Genomic DNA, 16,141 nt, shown 5'->3' with positions numbered 1-16,141 from the left:
ATGTTTGTTATTGAGGGTTTTCTCTTTATTGGCTGGATGTGCTTAGTAAAGTGCTGGCTCTGCAAGTGCCAGCAGATTAAGTTAACAATCTGCAAGGTCGTTGCAGGAAGAATTCCTTTAAATTTTCATTAAAACTGAAGGTCTCCTAAAGCTTTGTCAATGGAAAACAAGGGAAGAGTTGTCATAGTTGTGGACTGGGAGTTATGCTCAAATTTGGAAGATAATGATAAACAAATTGATAGAAACAGTGCACTGATTACAGGAAAGACAAATAACCTCAGGTCGGTATGGTTAGGTGGTGAATATTAATGTCATAGGCCATTGGCTTAAATATCCAATGCATAGAATAATAGTTGGGTGACCGTATTGTTCCTTTCTCTGTAAAAATGCAGTCAGCATCTTTAATGGGGTGAAACCAACCAGGGTAAAAAGAAAACTTCAATGTAAAAGACCTATGTCACATAACAGCTAGGCAGACATAAAGGCACAATGCACAGCTTTTACCAGAGAATGAATATCACGCAACAGAGATAGAGGTACTTAGCCGTAGTGGATTAATGGTGTAAAATTGATTTTTGGGGTGGTATCTCCCCACTTAATTGAATAATTTTTTTTTTTTGAATGTGCAAAGATAAGTTAAATGCTGAGTCTCAGTCTGGAAATAAGAAGGAGCACTGGAAAGCCTCTATGATATAGATTCAGAACTATATCCCATTTTTATATTCTGTTGTTGATCTTTGACTTTAAAGAGTAGTTGTATCTATCTATTATAAAGAAGACTGAGAAACGAGGGTGGTGGGTTATTAAGTGTGCACCTTTCAAGTACAAACCCATCAGCAATAAAGGATATACTTCCTGTCCTCTGAAAAATTGGCACAAAAATCATACATTTTTAGTAATGTTGAGAAAATATTTTCTTTAGACAACATCAAAAAATTGTAGTAATATATCAGTTACAAGATTCCAGCTCAGCATTGCAGGCATGAAGTGCCAGATGATCACATCCTTTACTGATTACAGTGATTAACATAACAGAAGTGACATTGTTAAACATTACCTTCCCTTTCAGGCATTTGTTTTAACTAGCTGTAAGCCTGGTTGGAAATGGTTTCCTCTGAATCTGCTGACTGGGCAGGTGGGATTGTATGCAAGGGAGATGAAGAAATTCTGGCACTTCCACAATGGGATTGTTGCAGCTTGAACCCCTTATACCTTCTCCATTTAATATTGTATGCAAAGTAGCTAGTGCTTTAATTTGCAGTTACTTTTTTGTGCTTTATTAGGTGATTCGTTATTATGTCAGCTTTATTCAGTATCTAGCTGTCATACAAATGTGGTTAGCTTTCCAAACAAAGCAAAAATCAAGAATAGTTGGAATTGGATGCAGTCACAAGATTTTCCTGTAAAACAAAAAGGTCTAAACCTGAGGTCTTGAGGAATTGAGAGGTTGCAGTCTGCAACCTAGAACATGTTAGATGCTGTTGTGGTAAAGGGCATAATAAATTTGTCCTTAGTTCTCATTTTGTGGAGTTTCATGTGCCTGACTTAAGATGTTTGATCAATTTGCTTATTTTATACTCAGCAGTGAGAGGCTCCTGCAAAAAGTGATTTTTTGATTTGAACGCCTCTTGAGGAGGAAGGGTGTCTTTTCTTTGATCATACCCATAGTCTTAGAGAGACTAGCCTAGTGACCTAAGCACCTGAAGTTTGCGTATCCAAACCTCCACCATATTGACAGGAACCAATAATCCTTGAAAACTCAGCTGCCATCAGTCTTGAAACATAACGTCTCCGTACCAGGGTTAAGAAATGTTAATGGGAAGCATAGGAAAAGCACTATTGTCATCTACTTCTCTATTCCTGTTCTGTGAATGAATTCTAGGTTTTCTTCTACAAGTCCCATTTCCTCGGCATAACTCATGAAGTGTAGGTTGATGAGTTTCTTTTGTTGACTCTTTTCAGTAAATACACAACAATGACTACCAGCACATCCTGAATTATAGGAAACATTGATTTTAGTATACATTGAATCTCTTCATACATGCTAATGACAGCTTTGAGTAGTTGGTTAGTCTTAAAGAGTAAGGTTTGAAAATTTCTGAGAAAATGATCATAACGCTTAATGAAATAATAATTGGTCATGAGATAATGTGTAATAGAGTTTGTATGGTTTGATTTAGACCAAAACTGTTTGCCCAGAAACTCTTGAGTAAGAGCTAGCAACTCTTTTTAATTTTTTTTTCCATCTAAGATGCTTAAACAAGGTCTGTGAACTGTTTTTCTGTGCACTGGGAGACTGCAACAGCTGAAAATAAAAACTTGCATGAAGTTTTGTTGGAATTCCTAATTCCTGTCCTGTGTAATGCAGGTCATGAAGGAGAAATATATTCCTAGAATTAATTTTCTTTAACATTTCAGGTTTACATTAAAGGCATCATAGAGAGTTGTTGTGTGAGGTATGCCTGCATTATTGTTTCTAATTAGGTGATTCACTTATTGTAATCTTGAGTCCTTGCTTTTCCACAGACAAAACTTTGGGCCAGGTTTTCTTCAGCCTGCAGAGTTAATGCACCCAGACCAACAGCCACCTGAGGTTCAGTATTCCTCCAGAGGGATATACTCAGAGGAAATGCCATCAGTGGCACGACCACGACCAGTTGGAAGCACTGCAGGTATACTTCACTTAAATCGAATATGCACTAAAATAGCTCTTCCTATTCCATATCTACTCTTATATTGAGGTCACCATTAAAAGGTCATTCTCCTTCAGCTACCACACCTGAAATGTGATCCTTGTATTCACTGCCAAAAAAAAGTGATCACAAATTGAGGTTAACTTTACATCTGTAGGATCTTGTGGAAGGAGGCAGTGCTTTGCCACCTTTTCAGTGTCTTACAGGCACTGGTTATCACGTGATATATTTTAAAAAAAATTCTGCAAGAATGGAAAATTACTTAATCACTTTAGAGCATACGGTGTATGCTAACTTTCCACTGCTGACAATTTCTTTTGTGCTAAATGAGCTAACTGATGCATCCCAAATCAGCCTGCTAAAGAACAATTTTTTAATATTTCTTTGCATTTTTATTTCTCTTCCTAGAAATGTATGCATAAAAGCAGGAACTTTTAGCTTCTGATGATATTATCTATTGCTATTGTCCCATTTGAAATCATCTTCCCTGATTTGGTTGCAAGATAGTTTCTGAGGCACTCATCGATGCTATCTTGAATAAGTTTCTAACATCACGTGGCAATTAAGCAGCAAACACTGATTCTAAGAATAAAAGATTCTGTTCTTATGCAAATGGCACAGTTAATTTTCTTCCAGAGGAATGTTTTCTTCCTGGGGAATTGAAAAAGACTGTAAATGCAATCATATACTCATGTCAGAGTCCTAGTTTTAATAGCTGCTACCCTCTCCCTGTAAATGTTAAATGAATGAGAATGACAGGGATGTAGTGACCGTTATAGTTCAATGATAATTATTTTATTGTCTGATTCATGCTATTCTCTAGATGTTCATGTTTATTCTGCTTTAAAGTTTGGAGGCATTTCAGATGATTAATTCTTGTCCTTCAGCATAATTACACGCAAATAGCAAACTTCTCAAATATTGGGGGGTTTTGAGAAGAAAATACAAAAGTGACCTAACTGTCTTATCATGTAAATCACACTGTTGTTTTTGTCTTCTTCTCCCTTTTTGTTACATACACATACACAGAGTTTTCTCTTATGTGTCTGTGTTTATGAAGTATTATTCTAATGAGTAATAAAATACAATAATAATAAATATTGTTTCCCTGTGAGGGGAAATTCGGGGAAAAGGAAAACTGGCATGTTGTTACTTCTGTCTGGCAATTAATGGTGGTGGCTCTCCTTGCATGTGTTTGAAGGCAGAGGGAGGGGAGGGAAGGGACAGGAGAAAGGAGGACGTTAGCTTTCAGGCTGAAAGGAGACACAGTGTGTTCTTTCTCATTTGTCAACGACAGCGTCATTTAATATTTAACCACAAAGTAAAGCTGAAAGAGCCATATTCATATATAGTCGTGTATTTTATTCTTCTAAGAGATGGAATAGAAAGCAGTCTGGAGAGTTAGGGTCTTGCCTGTGTGATGCAAATAAGGTGTACCACAGGAGTAAATGTCTTCTCTTTGCTGCTGAGTAATTTACATGAAAGCATTGCCAGGGCTTTCAGTTAACATTTTTTGGAAAGGGCTGGCGTATTTTTGGAATGAAGTGTAGTCTGTGTCTGAGATGCATTTATCTCAACCTCTTCTTTCAGTGCAGTGGCAATGAAAAGCATCACACTCAAATGAACTGCACAAAATGCACGTAACCTTTCCTTCTTTATGCTATCACTGACAGCCTTCTTTCTGCTGATTTTTTTTTTTTATTAATTGCACAGAAACAGAGCTCCACTTCCTTCTTGTCTCCTGCTTCCAACAAAGTTTTATGTTGTCATTTGTCTGCCCTACAAACTTGACTGTATAAAGATGAAAAAAACAATATTTGCTTTTAAGGTTCTCAGATACAGCACCTCACTCAGGTGGGAATTGCTAGCAGGATCGGAGGTCAACAAGTGGAGATCCCCTCAGGCAGAGCAGGGCATGGCCAGCCGGGGGGGCCAGGGTGGCCCCAGTGCCGTGGAGAGGATGAATATGCTAGGCGAGATGCAGTGAGTACTGTGTTACACATTTGCATAGTTTCCGAAGTAGTGATATGTTCGGGTACTTTTTTTTCTCCTGCATTACTGTTTGGAACTTTCCTCCCCCCAGAATACTTTCAGTTGCTTCTCTGACATTCTTTGCTTTGCTCTTGGAACCCTTGTTAGCTCTTCTAGCTTTTGCTTGCTGTTCTTTTGCCTTTACTTCTCTCTAACTGCTTTCTTTCACTTTACCCTAACCTTTTTTTCTTTTTTTCTCACTTGAGGCCTTCACTCATTAATTGCAGTTCACCCAGTTCTGCTTCTGAGCTCCAGCAGAGGTGGATACTGCTTTCCATTTTCTTCTTTGAAATATGCCTCTATATTTTGAGATCATTGTAAGTAGAAAACATTGAATTAAATTGTCCCAGACTACCGTCCTACTTTGTATTGGTATAGTTCTTTTGTCTTCTGCATCAGTGTGCAACAGCAGGAGTTAGGACAATTAAATAAGATACCTACTTGCACATAACAGTAGGGATGTTTCTAAACAAGTTACTTTCCTAGCCTCAGTCACCAGGATGAAGTAAATTAATATGTATTCATTTACCAGTGTTGCCTAGGCAGCCATCATGATTTCACATCCTTGTCAGTGGTGCTTCTAGACATTGACATTTCTAATTCAACCAGATATGTGAGGTTAAAGGTAGTATATGGCCTTTCCAAGAAAGATACAGTTGCCTGTTACTAGACTGTGTTTGATGTGCTTGCATCCTGAAGCAGGCTGACTTGTGACACCTGTATTGTAGTACTCTTGAGAGCGACAACTTTATGCTCTTTCTTTTTGTGCCTTTGCTTAAACTATCATTTTCCTGGTTTCTTCCCTGAAGAAGAAAGGAAAGATTGCCTTCTTTTGCATACTTGAGGCAGTGTGCGTTCCCACTATTTAATGTTGCTTTGCAGTATTGCATGAGCTGGAAATGGCTTTGCAGAAAGGAAATGCAACAAGATATGCCTCATCTTTAGGTTCTGGTGAAACTGAGCTGCCACCACTCCAAATGAACTTGAGAGGAGCAGCACAAAGCTTTTCAAAACTGGGCACGCTAGAGGCAAACTCTACTAATACTGTTCAAAAACTTTAACTGTCAAAGCTGAAAGATGTATTTGCTTAATTTAACTTGCTGTCTGTGCTTGGAACTGTGGTATTTGAATGCAAGAATATCATAATGTCAGTTTACATCTAGAAGAACACTTGCATGAGAGATCTTTGTGTCTTTCCTGTTCCATTTTCAGAGGCATGTCTAAGTTACTATCCATGGCCTCTTCATGTAATATGTCTTTCTTTTCTGAAAATTGCTTTTCTAGATCTGTGGGCCTTACCCTTCTGTCCCCCAAGTGCGTATTCAGCCATTACTTTCATAATATTTTGTTACCTGGATTGCTAACATAATACTGAAAATTCAGTTATGAATCCATTATCTGGGATGCTAAGGAAACAGTTTATTTTGACATAAGTTATCTGCACGACTTTCAGTGATTTATGGCCCAATGCAATATAGTTTGCTTGCAGTTTGTACCTTCAGTCACCATTTCACATAGAAACATCAATTTGATCTAGGGTGACTTTCTTTTAATTAACCAGAGTTTAAACACTCATTTGGCTTTGACAGAACTTTTTATTCGGTGGTTGCTGCAATTCATATGTTACTGCAATGTGATTTTTTTTTCAGGGTTTTTTTTATTCGTTTGTTTTTAAAGCAAAAGGAGATCATGGACTAAAATCATCTGAGTAGGGTGTCATTTAGTTGTAGGAGAGCTCACCTAACACCTTCAATTTCCTTTTCCTGTAAGGAATTCTTTCTTATTTTCATATAAAACTATATATTGTTATATATATAATATTATGTATCTGTGTGGGTCTGTTAGTAAAGACTTCTAAAAGTTTAAAAAAAAAAAAAAAGGAAAATTCTTCCAGCCTTTTTGCTCTCCTCATTTTGCTGCTGTAGTTTAGTATAGGTTAGGTTTCTAAACCAATCTGGTTTTGGAAGTTCTCCAACCTGTTTAATTCTGATGTTACGTATGAGATCGCAGAAATACACTCTTTTGTTTTTCTGAGATATTTAAGAAAAGTTTGATAGCCTTAATGTTAAAAAACAGCCTCTGCAGTCACCAGATGTTCTTCATATCTTCCCTTACAAAACCAATCTTAGGAGCTAATTCAGTGCAGTGTGAGATAGGAGCTGAAACACATAATGCATTTTAATGTGAAAGTAACCTGAAGATGATTTAGGTTGTTGTTAAGACTTGTGTCAAGGAATGTTTGCTTTTAATATTTTTTTTTTGTCATCTCTTTTCTATAAACCCACAGAGTACTTGTCAGGTTTGCTAACTGTAGACTGCACATAGGAATTAGTTTCAGGTTTCGCTGCCAAATGAATAATTCTGAATAATCAAGGGACCCATTCATTCCTTTCTGATACTAAGATCTCCTCCCTTTCATGAGAACTAAGACAGGATGTTACTTTGAAAAACTTCTTTACCTATTATTCTTCTATTAAAGCCTCTTTTCTCTTAATCTCTCTCCCCAAATTAACGGTGTAAATGATCAGTGCTGTACGTGAGCTGTGCAAGGGAATCAGAATCTATTTTTAGTTCTGCTTTACAGGAAACGGCTTAGATTTTATTCATTTATATTGTGAGAGATGTTAAGGAACATACTGTCATGCATTTTTGAGTTCCCTGCACACTGCTGCGACAGGCACTCTAGGTCTCATATACACTTCCCAGTCTCTGCTTCGTAATCCCTTCATTCCCCTCCCTCCCACCTCCAAATCTGCTACTAGCTGACCTTGCTGTCCTTTCTTCCCGCACCAGATTGCTCTCTCTGCTACTGCTTAAGGCTTATCCACAGAGAAAGATAGTGCTTCCTAAATCGTGATAACTGTGATCTGAACTTGCTGCAGCTCGCTGCTCCTCATCTTCTGACCCTTTGAAGGGGGATTATGCTGCTTTGCTCCCAGTTGCACATTCAGGAGGGTGTATTTGAGTCCTTTGTGTCCAGTGTTTTCTTCTGGCTGTCTCTCAGCCCTCAGCAATTACAAGGCAAGAGGAAGTGCTTGCTTTAGGTATATCAGCTGGAATTTAGATTTTCAAAATGTATCTCATTTCTGTCCATTCTGGGAGTCATTGCAGTCACCTAGTGTACTGTAAATTAATGCTTTGTTTTGTTGTAAGGAGATTTTTTTCCACATAGACAAGCCCATACTCTCAGGCATCTGTTTTGTTTCTGTCTTGTTTAGTTAGAAAATATATGTTGCTGAACAAATGCAGAATTAACCCCTTTCTGCCCCAAAACAATGATTGTCCCTAAACTGGGATAGTGTTTTTCAGATACATAAAACAGCTGTTAGTATAGGAAAATCTAAGCTTTCCAATTTGAATTATTTTTTCATGCTGCTTCTTCTGATGACCGTGTTTTCCTGGGCACTGGTCAGCCACAGGGTCCTCACAAGTGTATAGTCTGAACAGGCAAGCCAGGCAGATAAAGGCAAACTTAAAGTAGTAATATCTCTATTTATAGTTAGTATTTAGAAGTGACAGCTGGGAAGAGAGTCGTTTGCCTGTTGTCTTTTAGGAAGTTGATGGAAAGGCGAGGAAAGAGAAGCTAACTCTTTTGGCTTCCAGTTCTGTGTTTTTACTTTCCAACTCCTTCCACTTCAGTTTCTAAACATACCATAGATAGAAATGGGGTCAGATTTCTTTAATGGATGCTCAAAGAGATTTTGAAATTCCTTGAACTTGAGACAGACCAGCAATTTTGTGTCCATTTGTTGTTGTTTTGTGCTCCATAAAAGGAACCACTGATTCATACAACAGAAGGACAGTGACAGCAGATAGAAGCATCTCCATGCTGCTTTCCCTCTGTTCTTTGCATTTTTGCTTTCTTGTCTTTTCTGGAATTAATCATGTTTGTTCAGAAAGTGCAATAATGCTTTCTACCTTTTTCCAGACACATATGCATGGACACCAAGAATATTCCTCCTCACCAGTATTCCAGATGCCGAGGACTTCAGCCAGGCAGCCTTCGGCGCCCCCTGCTCAGCTTCCTCACAACAGCCTTCAGGGCCAGGGCCTTTGCTACACCACCAGTTCCACTGAGGACCTTCAGCCAGGTCACTCTTCAGCCTCTCTTATCAAAGCAATTAGAGAAGAACTTCTACGACTTTCTCAGAAACAGACAACAGTGCAGAACTTCCACAGTTGATTTAGCATTCCCTTGCAAGTCTGCCAGGTATCTGCTTCCTATGGAAGCAAAGACTTAGAGGAAATCAGCTCAAAAGAATGAACTTTCACAGCTCTCTCAACAACACTTTTGAAAAAAAATGAAAAAGGCAGCAAAACGAGGATAGTAAGGAGAGATAAGCAGGGAAAATAGTCGGTGTCATCACAAGTAATATTAATTAATCTGATAATATTACGGTGCTTCTCTTCTCTTCCTACCCTCATTCAGCCTAACAAATAAATAAAACCTTAGGTCAAGAAATCAACACTCCAGCAACAAAAGAAGTCACAGGAACAAATGCCAAGTATGATGGACTCCTTTTTCTAAGGAAGTAGGCGAAGGTTTGAATAAACTGAGATGACATTTTGCAAGCTATTAAAAGCATTCTGATCTTTCCAGTGCTTATGGGGAACTGGTTTGTGTTGTTGTTTTGCAAGACTACAAACTGTATCAGCTCAAGGGCGTTGAAGATGTGATCCCACATAGGAATCACTTTGATTGTCAGGAACAATGGGACTACTTAGAATAAAAGTCTTTATGAGATACTTGTAACAAACTGGAACAATAATTGTTATAGCTCTGTGCTTCTGAATGGAGCTACTTTCTGCACTCTTCCTTGTTTTCCTTCTGGTGCTGAAGCTTCAAGTGTTCCTTCATCTTCAATGTTTGCAAAGTGAAACATTGGCCTTGTATAACTAAGAAAATATCTGTAGACTCATTCAGGCTGGAAAAACAAAGCAAAGCATCCAAACTGAAAGGGCTTGGTATTGATTTTGTTTGAAAATTATTGAAAACTGGGAGAGGAATACTCAACCACAGTTGAATTTGGGGAAATACGTATGTATATCTTTAAAAAAGTATATTTACATACTTTAGGCTTATGCAAGACCAGTGATAAAATATTGCCACTCTGTAGTTTGCTTTGTGGACAGAAACCGATCCAGCCTGACTAGTACAGGGTCACCAGCATTATGTTATAAATTGATGTCCTAAATCATTGCTTATGTTTGGATCTCAGTAATTTTAGTGAAAGTCAGTGACAGTTTAGAGCATTAACATAGGCTTAGATTTGCAGTTTTGAGACAGTTTCTATATTTATACTTGTTTCCACTGTCCCTATGGACAAAGGGTAAGCATTATCCCCATGGTAAGAATGGTACATGCCATGAAATTGTTTGTTGCTGTTTTTTCCAGAGTTTTAATTTAATATCGGCTACGAATTTACTAATATTTGGCCATTGCATATCTGTAACTGACTTAATACATGCGGAAATTTTACTTAAGTCATGATTTGTTGGAGTGTTTTTATTTTCAGGTCAGACTGAACTAAAACTAACAAACTGGCACAGAGATAGAGGATAAACTCAGTGTTTCTGAGGGGGCTTGGGAGCTTTGCCCTAGAGAAATGAAAAGCAAAACTATTTGGTGCTACAGTGTGAGTATTTCAGACACTAGCAGATGGTAGTCATAAAACGTCTAAGGAATAGTAGTCTGCCAAGGAGCTTGTTGGGCAGTTGGTCAGGGAGGGGCTGCGTTTGCCTCACTCTGTAGAAATGGCATTGGTAAAATACAGGTGTAGAACACTGGTCTGATATGGTATGATATGGTGGTCTTTGTCTGTTCCTGGTTCCAGTGCGCAGTTCAATAACTGTGACAGGACTAACTCAGACTGAAACAAAAACAGGTAGAACACCATGGAAGAACCTCGTGTACCTTGTTCATGAAGTATGTGCATACTATTCATTGCTAAAACCCAAACTAGGAAGCAGCTGGCTGCTCAGTTATGTGGAAGAAAAGGTGGTATGTTTCCCCTGTTTATTGGGAAGCTCAAGTTATTTTTCTGTTTACCCGTGATCATCAAAAGACTGTATGAAAAGGTTTTGAGGGGCTTACTGTAGCGAAGCAGTCTAAATTAGTTTCTAGTTCCCTAGCTAATACTTAAAGCCTTCATGGGCACTGGTTGAGATTTGACTAGAGTCAGAACGCTAGCGTGGTTATGAACAGCAGTACCAACAGGTTATTATGCTTTGAATTTTTTAAGCTTTTTCTATGATAATCAATTCTGGGATAAAAATAAAGAAACTTGTATTTTCTGCCAAGTTTGTAAACATGAATGTTGCCAATACTTCTGCCGAATGCCAGGTTTTGCAGAATGAAGAGTGTGTCAGGCTATGTTCATTTGTTTTTTTTGACGGTACTGAAGACTTGACTATTCCTAAGTGTTTCCCATTAAAACCATCTCTTTCATAGCCCACATCCTTCTCAAGCTTCTGCACTGAGGTCAGAGGCCAGTGGTTATGCTACTAGCACATTACTGTGACTTCATTTCAAGAAAATGTGGGCTTCTAGAAAGTAGATTTGTTTTCTGGCAGCTGATTCCAGCTATTTAAGAAGGAATATGACATAAGTTTTGAAAGACACTTGAGCCATTTCTCATTCATTTTCACTAGTGGTAGTGCTGCTATTATGTTAGTCCCATCTTTTTATCTTCGGAAGAATATTATGTTTCCTTTCAATCTCAAATCTTATGAAGAATTTGTACTGGACATTTGTCTGGTAAATAAAAGATTCTTTCTGATGCAAAATTCTCTCTTTAAAACCTTTGAAGTCCATAGGGAAGGACAGTGAAATAAAAAAAGTCAGAAAGCTGTGTTTGGAAGTGATGTCCTCAGACTGGCTGGAAACATAATCCACTGTTCACAAAAAAATAGTACAGAGTAGTCCGTGTCTTTGTGTCATAAGAAAAGTAACACATAAGGCACCAGTTCTAAGGATGGTCTTAACAAGGGAGACCCATGCTTTATTTTCTGCAGCTACAGGAAGAGCTGTTTGTTTCATATACCTTCAGAAGGACTTTCTGGAATGTGTGCTAAAATGTGCATTTCCACTGGGAATTCAGGGAATTGTAAGCTGCTGCATCACTATGTGCTTGAGCTCTTTTGTCATTTTTTTTAGTTGCCCTATTAAAAGTTTGTGTGGGGAATCCCAAACCTTTTCTCCTGAAATTTAAAGATTCTTAAGTTTAAGTATCTGTAAATGAATCCACCCATTTCTGAAAACACTGATCAGATGAGAAGTTGGTAAAGGCACAGAAAGCTGTTACAAACAGTTATATTCATTTCCATGACTAAACCATCTGGTTCATGGAATGCTCAGGCTTTTCTCTTTCTTCTCAATTTTCCTTGGCATTTGTGTTAGTCTGTGTTTAGTTTGGCATGTAGAACTTGGCGAGGCAAGAACTACATAATTTAGCTTGGTTGGTTTGCTTTTCCTTTCCATGGCCAAAGTATTGACCTCTAGACTGCTTCTTGATCATCTTTGGAACTAAGTGAAATTTTACAGTTATTTTTCATATGCTTTCACTCACTCAAAAGGTGGGGCACACTTCACTATTATAAAATATTTCCTTGCAGGATGTAACACGTGGTCCTGTCAGTGACTGTGGCAAGAAAACCTTGCTTTTAGAAGTTAATCACATAGGTGCTGGACTCAGTGTTAAATAAGCTCACTCTGGAGCATTAAGTGAATTTTTACTGACTCCTTGCAATGCACTGTACTGGGAATGGTTTGAAACAGGCTTCATATATAGTGGTTGGAGAGCAATAGCATTACACAAGGTCTGTATATCACCTCTGCACCCAAAGGTGTGTTTGGCAAGATGTTGGCTACCCCAGTATCACACATCTTTATGCACACAGATAAATACATAGATTGATCACCCAAAAGTACATGTTCCTACCAAGTGCTGAAGCCAGTACTTCTAATTTAGACCACTGACAGCAGGGTTACAGCTTTTTTGTAGAAAGAGGCTGTGTTTACAGGGATCATAACTTCCCAAGAACCAAAATGGCCAATGCTGTTGTGTGTTAACTCATAGTTTGAAAACACATTGGATGGATTACGTGAGAAAACTAGCATCATTTGAGCCCAAGTGAAATCACTGGTTGTGTGACATGGATGGTAGTAGGCATCCAAACTCATTTTTTAAATCTTACTCTCACTATGTTATCCCCTTTTCCAACTTTAACAGTTTTTCAGCTCGGGGAAGGAATGGGCATTATCTCACAGTTCTTTGTTAATAGGTGCCAGTCCTTGAAAAAAATGTCTTGGCCAAGAGCTTTGAAGTGGCAGGATGAACATAATTTGTGACTTTGAGGTGGGAACACGTTGTGGGCCATATTTTTCCAGCAGTGGAGAAATAAATGGATTTTTTTAAAAAGTAACACTTGTTTGGTGTTTTCTGAATGTGGACATAACACTGAAAATTGTTTAATAGAGTCGTAGATTGGTTTGGATGGGAAGGAACCTTAAAGATTGTAGAGTTCTAGCATCCTGCCGAAGGATGACATCTGATTGTCTGAAGTCAGAGAATAGCAACCAGGTCTACAGGACCATCTATGACAGTGCACTAAAAAGAGATAAAATCTTGGGGATTCCTCCTGCCCCCACTTAAGCTGTTTCCATAACAACCCCACTTCTCTGCAGTTCTTCACCACTTCCAGTGCTGGTCTGTATGAGTAAGAAACATCTCTGTCTCCTCAGCAAGACTCCCAGATGTGGTTCAGCATGGCTGTAGAGTTTCTGCAGGGCTATTTAGAGAAAAGTAGCAGCTTTAAAGTGTTTAAATGTGGAAATAAAAATCCAGTTCCCTTTTTTGGTGGGCATCTTTTTCCTCTTCCTGTTATATTTTATTTTAAAATGGTGGAGGGAAGCCCTGGGGATGTAGTCTGCCATCGCCAGTCTGCTGTCATTCATGTATTCCAATATGTAGGTCCTAAATAGTGAGAAAGCAGAAATAGGAATCAAAGTTTTTGACAATGCTGATGAAGATTCACTGTCATTTTGCAGTATTTTGGTTTGAGTGCACATAAGTGCTTGAAAAGCCAGATATCTGTGTTACAGTGTCCCTTGAAATGCAGTTTATGTCAGGAGAACTAAAAATTCTCTTACGTATGTCTGACAATGAGAGCAGCACAAACTTAGCTTATGGCACATCATACCAATATGACTGGCAGTTCAGATCCACATGTCTGCGTATTGCCCCTGGTTGCAACTGCATGACTTCCACTGAAAACCCCTTAGTTGTGTGTATGCTTTGGAAGGAGAATTCATCCTACAAATTCTTTAGTACAGTTTGGGATGCACTTGGGAAGATGTGTCTAGCTTTGACGTACAAGTTCCCAGGTCAGCTTACTCACCCTGAGTATAAGAAACTTGAGAAGCAAAATTCCTGTGGACTTGCAGTGCTTTTTTAGAGAGACTTTTCTGGAGTAGAGCTGTAGTCCTGTGAATCCCTGCAAAGACTGATAGATGAAAAAGAGTTTACATTAGTACTAGAAGAATACGCATTTCTTTGTACTTTATAGTTTGTAGCGATGGAATGTTTTGTCTTGATTTTGTATTACTTGATACTCTTTATATTAAAAGTATGTGTTTTCCTTCGTAATGGCCACTCTTGTTTAGTTTGGAGTAGTTCATACTCTGTAAGTGGAAGTTTATGTTTAGGCTGTTACATCTTGCCTTAATTGGAATAAAATATTGGCAGATTTGAACAAATGCTCCAAAGACTCTTTTGAAATGAATACTAAAGCTCCATCGATCCATGACATGGTGGTTTTCAGGTTCACTTAGAGTAATCCTCGCATTGCCAAATGTAGAGCAAATGAGAATTAAGAGAGTAGGAAAGAGACTTAAAGATGAAAATTACTGCTTTGCACTTCATATTATATTCTCATGTACACACTTCTTAAGAGGTCTGTTATGTTCCTGTGAAAACTTCTCTAAGATTTCCATCCCAAGGCTTCTTGGAAGTTGGTTTTCTCATCCAGGCTGTTGGAAGGTTTTAGTGCTGGGCATGATTTTAAAGCAGTAGCAGGATGTTGTTTGTGTTTCAGGAAAAACTTCATATTCAAGGAAAACTAATGTAGTGTTATATCTGGCAACTCACTGTGCTGTTTTGGTCCTGAAATAAACTTAACTGAAGAAATAGGAATTTTTAAAATATTGCAATAATAAAAAATCTGGAGCCTTTTGTTCTTGGGCTTTAGAAAACAGGAGAAAGAGTGTAGACTAGCCATTATCAGTAGTACTTCAACATAGTTGTCAAACACGAAACTGTTCAAATTCAATGCAATACAGGTGATCTGGGCATCTGCAAACTTGTGGTCTTATTACTGCACTTGTTAGTCCGTGCAATCCTGGATAAAATGGCTTCAGGTAAGTCGCCTTGCATTTTGTATGGAATATCTATCAAGCATTTCCATGGATGAGTTTGATCCTTGTGATAGTTTGTCTTTGGGCTTGATGATGGCAGAACACTTCAAAATTTCAGGATTAAAGGTGAGGAATTACTTAGAGGATTTCTACAGGTGCAGTTAAGTATTCACGTTATTGCTACATCCACCTATACTTAACTGTCATGTGGAAGAAGATCTGCTAGGATGCTGGAAAACATTCTTGCTTTCATAGAGTAGAACAGCAAAGAAGTTGAGGGAAGTTTGTCACTTCCAGTAGATGACATCACTGACACAACATTGTAGGCAATGTCACTTCTGAGTGTCACTTCTGATTATAGTGTTTCCTGCACTTAGGAAGGACTTAACACTAGTGCTGTTGGGCATTACTTAGTCCTCTTACTTCTCTTAACTAAGATTATCGCACAACGCCTGTATGTGAGTTCAGCTCAGCAGAAGCAAGGTGACTTCTTCATGTATTTGAGCCCACAGGGTTGCCATGTTAGAACTGAATAATTTTAGATTGATCTGGTTTAAAAATATGGTTTTAATATTTCTGGTTGAAATGCCATGAAGGGGAAACAGCCTAGCAGAGATTGCTCTATAGATACCTCTCTTTCCTCCAGCAGACAGAGCTGTAGAGGACCTGAAGAAGTATGGTATCTTCAGCTCCAGAAAGTCACATTGAAAAACTAATTTGGTTGCATGTTTAATTGTGTGATCTGGAAACTACAAACTAGGAAAGATCATTCTGATTTGTGCCAGTGACCCGCTAACCACAGCTCTGGACATTGGTACCGCTTGTTTTGTTTTTAAGAAAAATCAGAGAGATTGGAAGAGCCACTGGTAGAAAGGGAATTAATAGAAAAAAACATAGTGAAGAAAAGTCATCAGAAAAGATGCAAAGCTTACAGAAATATCTTCAGTTGGAAGTTTATTTGATTTTCATTTCTCCACTGTAAAGGGAGTAGAATGAATGGACA

At 38.3% G+C, this 16,141-nt stretch overlaps 2 protein-coding genes across 3 annotated transcripts in view; one reads left to right on the top strand and one right to left on the bottom strand.

The window, feature by feature from the left end:
- KIAA1549 (KIAA1549 ortholog) overlaps positions 1-14,367 on the top strand; it is a 153,375-nt gene extending 139,008 nt beyond the window's left edge. Inside the window, exons 18-20 of one of the 2 annotated variants that reach the window (XM_069858953.1) lie at positions 2,527-2,672; positions 4,522-4,676; positions 8,653-14,367. In XM_069858953.1, coding sequence (XP_069715054.1) covers positions 2,527-2,672; positions 4,522-4,676; positions 8,653-8,907 — 556 coding nt within the window. In that variant the 3' untranslated portion in view covers positions 8,908-14,367. The remainder of the gene's footprint in view (positions 1-2,526; positions 2,673-4,521; positions 4,677-8,652) is intronic. The other variant, XM_069858963.1, reaches the window with a different exon arrangement.
- The window catches only part of TMEM213 (transmembrane protein 213), a 121,459-nt gene that overhangs the window by 97,796 nt on the left and 7,522 nt on the right, over positions 1-16,141 (bottom strand). The gene's annotated exons all lie outside the window — the stretch shown is intronic.

Source organism: Phaenicophaeus curvirostris, chromosome 1 (genome assembly GCF_032191515.1).
Source record: "Phaenicophaeus curvirostris isolate KB17595 chromosome 1, BPBGC_Pcur_1.0, whole genome shotgun sequence".
NCBI lineage: Eukaryota > Metazoa > Chordata > Aves > Cuculiformes > Cuculidae > Phaenicophaeus > Phaenicophaeus curvirostris.
Note: the sequence above shows the minus strand (reverse complement) of the source record. Positions and strands in the feature narration are given on the sequence as shown.